The 8,107-nt window shown below is 55.0% G+C and overlaps 1 protein-coding gene across 8 annotated transcripts in view; it reads right to left on the bottom strand.

Moving 5' to 3' along the window:
- Positions 1 to 2,349: 2,349 nt before the first annotated feature.
- The window catches only part of LOC111947557 (USP6 N-terminal-like protein), a 31,116-nt gene continuing 25,358 nt past the window's right edge, over positions 2,350 to 8,107 (bottom strand). Inside the window, exons 1-6 of one of the 8 annotated variants that reach the window (XM_023956186.1) lie at positions 4,526 to 4,758; positions 3,541 to 3,582; positions 3,367 to 3,440; positions 3,213 to 3,298; positions 3,102 to 3,141; positions 2,350 to 2,601 (exon numbers count right to left, since the gene is read on the bottom strand). In XM_023956186.1, coding sequence (XP_023811954.1) covers positions 2,503 to 2,601; positions 3,102 to 3,141; positions 3,213 to 3,298; positions 3,367 to 3,432 — 291 coding nt within the window. In that variant the 5' untranslated portion in view covers positions 3,433 to 3,440; positions 3,541 to 3,582; positions 4,526 to 4,758 and the 3' untranslated portion in view covers positions 2,350 to 2,502. Of the gene's footprint in view, positions 2,602 to 3,101; positions 3,142 to 3,212; positions 3,299 to 3,366; positions 3,583 to 4,525; positions 4,759 to 8,107 lie in introns of those variants that run through there. The other 7 variants (XM_023956185.1, XM_023956184.1, XM_023956180.1 and 4 more) reach the window with 7 other exon arrangements.

Below are 8,107 nucleotides of genomic sequence, written 5' to 3'. Positions count from 1 at the left end.
CACCAGGAGGAGGAGGAGAGGAGGAAGGGAGGAAGGAAGGAGGAGATGCCACAGCACCAGGAGGAGGAGGGAGGAGGAGGAGATATCAGCACAGGAGGAGGAGGAGGAAGGAGGAGATACCTCAGCACCAGGAGGAGGGAGGAGGAAGGAAGGAGGAGATACCTCAGCACCAGGAGGAGGGAGGAGGAAGGAGGAGATACCTCAGCACCAGGAGGAGGGAGGAGGAAGGAAGGAGGAGATGCCACAGCACCAGGAGGAGGGAGGAGGAAGGAAGGAGGAGATACCTCAGCACCAGGAGGAGGAGGAGGGAGGAGGAAGGAAGGAGGAGATGCCACAGCACCAGGAGGAGGAGGGAGGAGGAAGGAGGAGATGCCACAGCACCAGGAGGAGGAGGGAGGAGGAAGGAGGAGATACCTCAGCACCAGGAGGAGGAGGGAGGAGGAAGGAAGGAGGAGATACCTCAGCACCAGGAGGAGGAGAGGAGGAAGGAGGAGATACCTCAGCACCAGGAGGAGGAGGGAGGAGGAAGGAGGAGATACCTCAGCACCAGGAGGAGGAGGGAGGAGGAAGGAAGGAGGAGATACCTCAGCACCAGGAGGAGGGAGGAGGAAGGAAGGAGGAGATACCTCAGCACCAGGAGGAGGGAGGAGGAAGGAAGGAGGAGATACCTCAGCACCAGGAGGAGGGAGGAGGAAGGAGGAGATACCTCAGCACCAGGAGGAGGGAGGAGGAAGGAGGAGATACCTCAGCACCAGGAGGAGGGAGGAGGAAGGAGGAGATACCTCAGCACCAGGAGGAGGGAGGAGGAAGGAAGGAGGAGATACCTCAGCACCAGGAGGAGGGAGGAGGAAGGAAGGAGGAGATACCTCAGCACCAGGAGGAGGGAGGAGGAAGGAGGAGATACCTCAGCACCAGGAGGAGGGAGGAGGAAGGAGGAGATACCTCAGCACCAGGAGGAGGAGGGAGGAGGAAGGAAGGAGGAGATGCCTCAGCACCAGGAGGAGGAGGGAGGAGGAAGGAGGAGATACCTCAGCACCAGGAGGAGGGAGGAGGAAGGAAGGAGGAGATGCCACAGCACCAGGAGGAGGAGGGAGGAGGAAGGAGGAGATACCTCAGCACCAGGAGGAGGAGGGAGGAGGAAGGAAGGAGGAGATACCTCAGCACCAGGAGGAGGGAGGAGGAAGGAAGGAGGAGATACCTCAGCACCAGGAGGAGGGAGGAGGAAGGAAGGAGGAGATACCACAGCACCAGGAGGAGGAGGAGGAGGAAGGAGGAGATACCTCAGCACCAGGAGGAGGGAGGAGGAAGGAGGAGATACCTCAGCACCAGGAGGAGGGAGGAGGAAGGAAGGAGGAGATGCCACAGCACCAGGAGGAGGAGGGAGGAGGAAGGAGGAGATACCTCAGCACCAGGAGGAGGGAGGAGGAAGGAGGAGATACCTCAGCACCAGGAGGAGGGAGGAGGAAGGAGGAGATACCTCAGCACCAGGAGGAGGGAGGAGGAAGGAGGAGATACCTCAGCACCAGGAGGAGGGAGGAGGAGGAAGGAGGAGATACCTCAGCACCAGGAGGAGGGAGGAGGAAGGAAGGAGGAGATGCCACAGCACCAGGAGGAGGAGGGAGGAGGAAGGAGGAGATACCTCAGCACCAGGAGGAGGGAGGAGGAAGGAGGAGATACCTCAGCACCAGGAGGAGGAGGGAGGAGGAAGGAGGAGATACCTCAGCACCAGGAGGAGGAGGAGGAAGGAAGGAGGAGATACCTCAGCACCAGGAGGAGGAGGGAGGAGGAAGGAGGAGATACCTCAGCACCAGGAGGAGGGAGGAGGAAGGAAGGAGGAGATACCTCAGCACCAGGAGGAGGGAGGAGGAAGGAGGAGATACCTCAGCACCAGGAGGAGGGAGGAGGAAGGAGGAGATACCTCAGCACCAGGAGGAGGGAGGAGGAAGGAAGGAGGAGATACCTCAGCACCAGGAGGAGGGAGGAGGAAGGAGGAGATACCTCAGCACCAGGAGGAGGGAGGAGGAAGGAGGAGATACCTCAGCACCAGGAGGAGGGAGGAGGAAGGAAGGAGGAGATACCTCAGCACCAGGAGGAGGAGGAGGAAGGAGGAGATACCTCAGCACCAGGAGGAGGGAGGAGGAAGGAAGGAGGAGATACCTCAGCACCAGGAGGAGGGAGGAGGAAGGAAGGAGGAGATGCCACAGCACCAGGAGGAGGAGGGAGGAGGAAGGAGGAGATACCTCAGCACCAGGAGGAGGAGGAGGAAGGAGGAGATACCTCAGCACCAGGAGGAGGGAGGAGGAAGGAAGGAGGAGATACCTCAGCACCAGGAGGAGGGAGGAGGAAGGAATGAGGAGATGCCACAGCACCAGGAGGAGGAGGAGGAAGGAGGAGATACCTCAGCACCAGGAGGAGGGAGGAGGAAGGAGGAGATCAGCACTGAGATCGTCAGTGAGGTCAAAAGAAGCCAAGAGGTCGGTGGCGGAAGCAGGGGGCGGGGCCTCATGGGGGCGAGCAGACCTTCTCGCTGCTCCTGTACTTGTCCCACTTCTTCACCATCTTCAGCCATTTGGGCAGTCGCTCCAGCTCCTGCTGCTTTTGCTGCGAAGGACAGAGGAGTTCAGAGGAGTTCAGCGGGTCGCGTCAGAGGCGTCTGGTTTCAGGGCGACGTGTTGATGACGCCATCAGGGGGTGGAGTCTAAGACTGAACCACATCCTACGTTTTCCTCCTCACTCTAACGAGGGACAGCGGGTCGTCAAACGGCGTCTCAGAGACGGACGCCTCGCTGACAGCGCCGTCATTCAGACGCCGCTCCTCTGCAGCTCGCCACACCGGGATGGTCTCTGAATGATGTCATGAACCCAAACATGGAGACGGGATTACCCACTCTTTCAAACAAATCCACCTGATCCCTCAACGCCATCCGTGTCCTCAATGACATCTACAGTCAGCGCTCCCGTGTAGCGAGGAGGCTTTTAACCCTAGATGGTGGCTCCTCCCACACGCGTCTGGAGCTGCTAGTCTATGAACACGTTTGGAACGGCGTCCAGCAGCGGCGCGTGTGGCGTGAACAAAAAGCCGTGATGAAAACTGCCCGTACCTTTTCTTCGAGCGGCGATGGCGTGGGCAGCTCCTCCTCACTGCGGCAGAAACACACACATGTTGCTCCTCCTCCAGGTGGTTCAAACCCTTCGCCCCCCCATGAACTCACTGCAGGAAGCCGAAGCGGTCGGTGACTCTGTAGATGGAGTAGTCTGCATCTTCCCACGGGTCGATGTCGACGCCCCCCTGTCTGCCCTGAGACAACCAGAAGGTGAGCTCCGTGCAGCAGCTGTGCTCGCCATCAAGGTCTGCTTCATGCTGACCTTGTCGTATTTGGAAATGATGTCGGCGCGTTCCTCTGCCACCAGCGAGTCGATGTCCTTCTTCATATCAAAGCCTAAAGACAGCAGAGACAAACACGTCTGCACTCGTCCAGAAGACGGCTGGTCACGCGTGGACGCCATGACGGAAGCTTCCACACATCATGAAGCTCCCACCTCCAGCTGCTTCACGCTGTCAGGGGTGTGAGGAAGCTCTGACTGCAGACAGGAAGCAGCGGACATGTTTAGAACCCTCTTCCATGAGGTCATTCACAGCTTCACTTCACTATTTTTCATCTCCTATTTTTGTCTGGAGGCATCTGTGAGGGTTTGAGGTGATGGCAGCTCCAGCGTTGTTCAGAGAGTCGCCCCCATCTGCTGGACGTCCGAGCAGACTCGGTGAATATTCAGACTCTCTTTATGCTCCAGGTCAACTAATGTCACCATTGGCTAGTGAATCTGTCAATCAAACTCATCATCAAAGCAGGTGTGCTCGCTTTCAGCCAATTGAATGGCCTCTTAGACTTTCTCTACACTTCCACACAGGTAAAAGAAGCCCCGCCCACCTTTGATTCTGTACCGGTTGGTCGTTAGCGTGTTAGCTTTAGCATGGCTCGTAGGTTCATTGCCTTCGGTTGTTATAAATTACCGGCTTGTGAAACTTTCCAGTGGACCTGGAAGCAATGCAACAGTGGTTGAATGCAGTTGGCATTGAATCCAGAGAACTGTGTCCTGGTGATGAGATTAGCAATCAATGTTTCACTCAGGATAGTTTGCTAATACTTTCTCCTTATTAGCTATGAGGCTAGCGACCTTTTAGCACTCAGACACCGGGTCCCTTCGGTCTGGATCCTGAGGAGGTGGAGGAGAAAAATGTCTTCCACAGAAAGATCTGTGGAGAAACTGGAATTGACAGTTTTTCACCGGCTGACAGACGTGTCCACTCGGAAGGACAGCTGGACGAAGGTTTTCATGTGAAGAAACCGTCACCACAGGAAACCACCTTTCCACTTGAAGAGCATGGACTAAAGTTCAGGAAACTCTCAAAACGCCTCTGCGGTTCTGACTTGATGGCGATGAAGATCTTCAACCTGCTGAAGGCAGTGAGGCTGACGTCTGCCAGAACCTGCACGACGACAGACCTGGTGGGGTTTATGCTCACCGTTTGGGGGGGTCAGGCTTCGTTTGATGAGCAGTCAGTTGGTGTGACGAAACGCCCTTTGACACGCCACCTGTGGACTCTACACGTGTTCCTCGGCTCAGTCAGGAGGGTCCAGACATTCTGGTCTGTCCAGTCGTGGCACAGATGGAGGTCCATCCTGGGACACGTCTCCAGACGGAGCTACATGACGGCGGTTTAGTGAGGAACTGCTGAGGTGGTTCTGTATGATGCCCGCCCCCCCCCCCCCCCCCCCCCCCCCCACAGCTGATCAGAGAGCAGAGATTTTCTGGTTTGGAACCAGCAGAACCGTTTCTGTTCCGTCACTGTTCCGCGGCGAGGACTCTGTTTTCCTGCGTCTTGCTTCCTGTGTTGAGTCTCCAGAAGGCTGACACCATTGTTTGGGGGTCCGGAGAGGAAACCAGGCCCCCACCCCCCGAACAGACCGTATTCCCGACAACAACTGCAACAGTTGAGACCCAACTTGTCATATGATCTAAACTGGGGGGTAACAGTGGCCGGGCTCATTCTGAGGGGGGCAGAGGCGTGAAGCCACAGGAGGAAGTGACCTCACATCCTCGTTAGAGACGACCCGGTTCTCCGGCATGAAGGAGACTTCCAGAACCGGTGCCAGAGGCTGAGGAGCAGCGTTCGGCGGCTGCAGAAAGCAGATGTGCTTTCAGGGGGTGGTGACATCACTTCCTGCTGTGACACACCGCAATCCAAATGGTGCTTGTGTACTTGCACTCAGCACCGTGGTGACCACAAGCAGCGTGCAAAGCATTCCAGTAAGAAACAAAGAGAAGTTCCTCCACGACCTCCGATCCTCTGCTTTCCGTGTTCAGGCAGAACCAAGACATCCTTCAGAGGAAATCCGGGTCAGCAGCCGACCCGTCAAAGGTCACGGCTCAGTTCTTCCTCCTCCATGATCTTCTGAGTTTGGACTTTAATCTGACTGAGATCTGATTTACTTCTGAGGATTACGGGAGAGCCGAAGAAGAACCAAATTTGGGATTAGAAGGATGTGTATCTGTGTGTCTGTGTGTGTAACTTTGTGTGTATATTTGTGTGTTTGTGTGTAACTTTTTGTGTGTGTGTATCTGTGCGTGTGTGTTTGTCTGTGTGTGTGTGTTTGTCTGTGTGTGTGTGTCTGTGTATTTGTCTGTGTGTGTCTGTGTGTGTTTCCCTCATCCACACATGAAGAAGTCGACAAAAACAGAAGTAAATGTGGGCGGGACTCCTGGGGGGGGGGGTGTTTCCTTCATATGTTTGAATAAAAACGAACACATTCATGCACAGAACATCCAGGCTGCAGCGTCAAAACTCAAAAGCCGTGTCGTCCGGGACGACCTGAGTGTCAGAGCCGCTGTTGCCACGGTAACGTGTGCCCTTCCAAACACTGACAGCCTCGGACCACCGCCGTATTTTCTCTGCCGAGAGGAAACGACAAGACAAAGTTTAAGGAAGTGGACCAGCACCTCCTGCACCCCCGGACCTGAACTAAGCTTTTTCTGCTGCCGAGGGGGGTGGGGGGTTCTATTTATAACAATGGCCACAGCGTAAAGCATCCTGAGAACAGAGGGCTCATCAGCAAGGCACAGCTTCCACCAGGAATGTGACCAAATAGTTCTCATAAACACAAAACCTCGGGGGCTGCTGGGAAAATATGATTTTCCCAAATGCCCCCCCACCGCCACCACAAGGTTAAGGAACTTCATCCATAAAAACACTTTAAATGTGTTTGCAAATTTATGCAGAGCAAGGATGGGATCAAAGATCTTTAAGATGTGGAACATTTCTGCTGCTGTTCCTTTACTTTAGTTTCTGTTATCTCACCATGTTCCAGAGTCTCCGTTCTGTAACGATGTTCCAGAGTCTTTTTTTCTTTTCTTCTTCTTTCTGTTATTCTTACTAACTTGTCCAACAGCTGGGCAGACAAATGAGAGCTGAGGGCCTCTTGTGTTGGACATATTTTACTTTAACAAGAGGGGTTATTAATCTTCAGACAAACCAGAGGTATGTCTGAATAAACCCCTTTTGTAATTGAGGCTAAACTTTATTAATTTCAATCATATTTGAAAATCTTTGGTGTTGGACCGGACGGAAAAGGAAAGGAGGGAAGAAGAGAGAGGGATGTTAGAGAGAGGGGGGTTAAGAGGGTGATTATGGGAGGGGGGGTAAGACCATGAAGCAGCATAGAGCAGCAAGTTTACTGGATGTTTATCATTACGGTAAGGTTCAAATGTAGTACAAAAAGGGCGGGGCCTGTTCACACACACACTCAAATGTTATAAACACACCTGCTAGCTGCAGAAATGTCCACATGTCAACATGTACACAAAACAGATAGTGTTCACGAACGCATACCTATGCCTTTAAACCAACTAGTGTGAAATATTTAATTCATTCAATCATGCAAACTATTAGTGCAAAGGTGAGCTAACACCTGTGCTCAGGTGAGTGTTTATGTTCTTCTAAAATGGATGGTGGAATGTGAAAAGAAGGAGGGAGAGTGCCCAGCCATCCCCACACCAAGACCCCCACCGCAGCAGCAGCGGCAGCCGGAACCCCACAGCGCCACACGGGAACCGGCAGGGAACAACCGCCCCCCGGGCGACCCAGTCCGCCACCCAGGCCAGGGCCAGCAGGACCACCGCGAGGCCCCCAGAGCCAGAGAGCAGGGAGCCAAGGAGGGAAAGGGATCGCCGCCCCAGCCCAACCAGGAGAGCGGCCCCCCCGTCGCGCCGGGAGAGCCCAACGCAGGGCCCCTCCCGAGAAGGGCGCCCACAGCCCCAGACAAGCAGCCCATCACCCCCCAGGACTTCCGGGCATCCCCCCCGCCCCAACCCCAGGTACGAGCCAGGAACCCCCAAGGGAGACCCGCTCCGCACTCCAGGCAGCCACGCACCCGGCCCACGGTTGGTCCAGGGAGGAGCAAGGCAGGGGCCAGCCGACCCCGCCCAGGAAGGGAGCACCCCAGGGAAAAGGGGGAACCACGAGGGGTGTTGTAAACATGGCCCGACCAGGCTCGGCCACATTTGGAAATTTGACTGGGCCCAGTGCTCAGGGGCAAGGACCAGAACCCACCCCACAGGGACACAGACACCCCCGGCTCAAGTGTAATGTGACCCCCCCCCCCCCCCCCACACACACACACACACAAACACCCACGCGGAGAGAGCACTGCCGGGCCTAGGGGACACGGCCACCGTTGCCAAGGGCCATGTTCCAGAGTCTCCATTCTGTTACAATGTTCCAGAGTCTCCGCTCTGTTACAATGTCACAGAGTCTTTCTTCTGTAATGATGTTCCAGGGTCTTTGTTCTGTAACGATGTTCAAGAGTCTCCATTCTGTTACAATGTTCCAGAGTCTCCGCTCTGTTACAATGTCACAGAGTCTTTCTTCTGTAACGATGTTCCAGAGTCTCCGTTCTATCACGATGTTACAGAGTCTCAATTCTGTCATGATGTTCCAGAGTCTTTGTTCTGTAACGATGTTCAGGAGTCTCCGTTCTATCACGATGTTACAGAGTCTCAATTCTGTCACGATGTTACAGAGTCTATCTTCTGTAACGATGTTCCAGAG

This window comes from Oryzias latipes, chromosome 6 (genome assembly GCF_002234675.1).
Source record: "Oryzias latipes chromosome 6, ASM223467v1".
Classification (NCBI taxonomy): domain Eukaryota; kingdom Metazoa; phylum Chordata; class Actinopteri; order Beloniformes; family Adrianichthyidae; genus Oryzias; species Oryzias latipes.
Note: the sequence above shows the minus strand (reverse complement) of the source record. Positions and strands in the feature narration are given on the sequence as shown.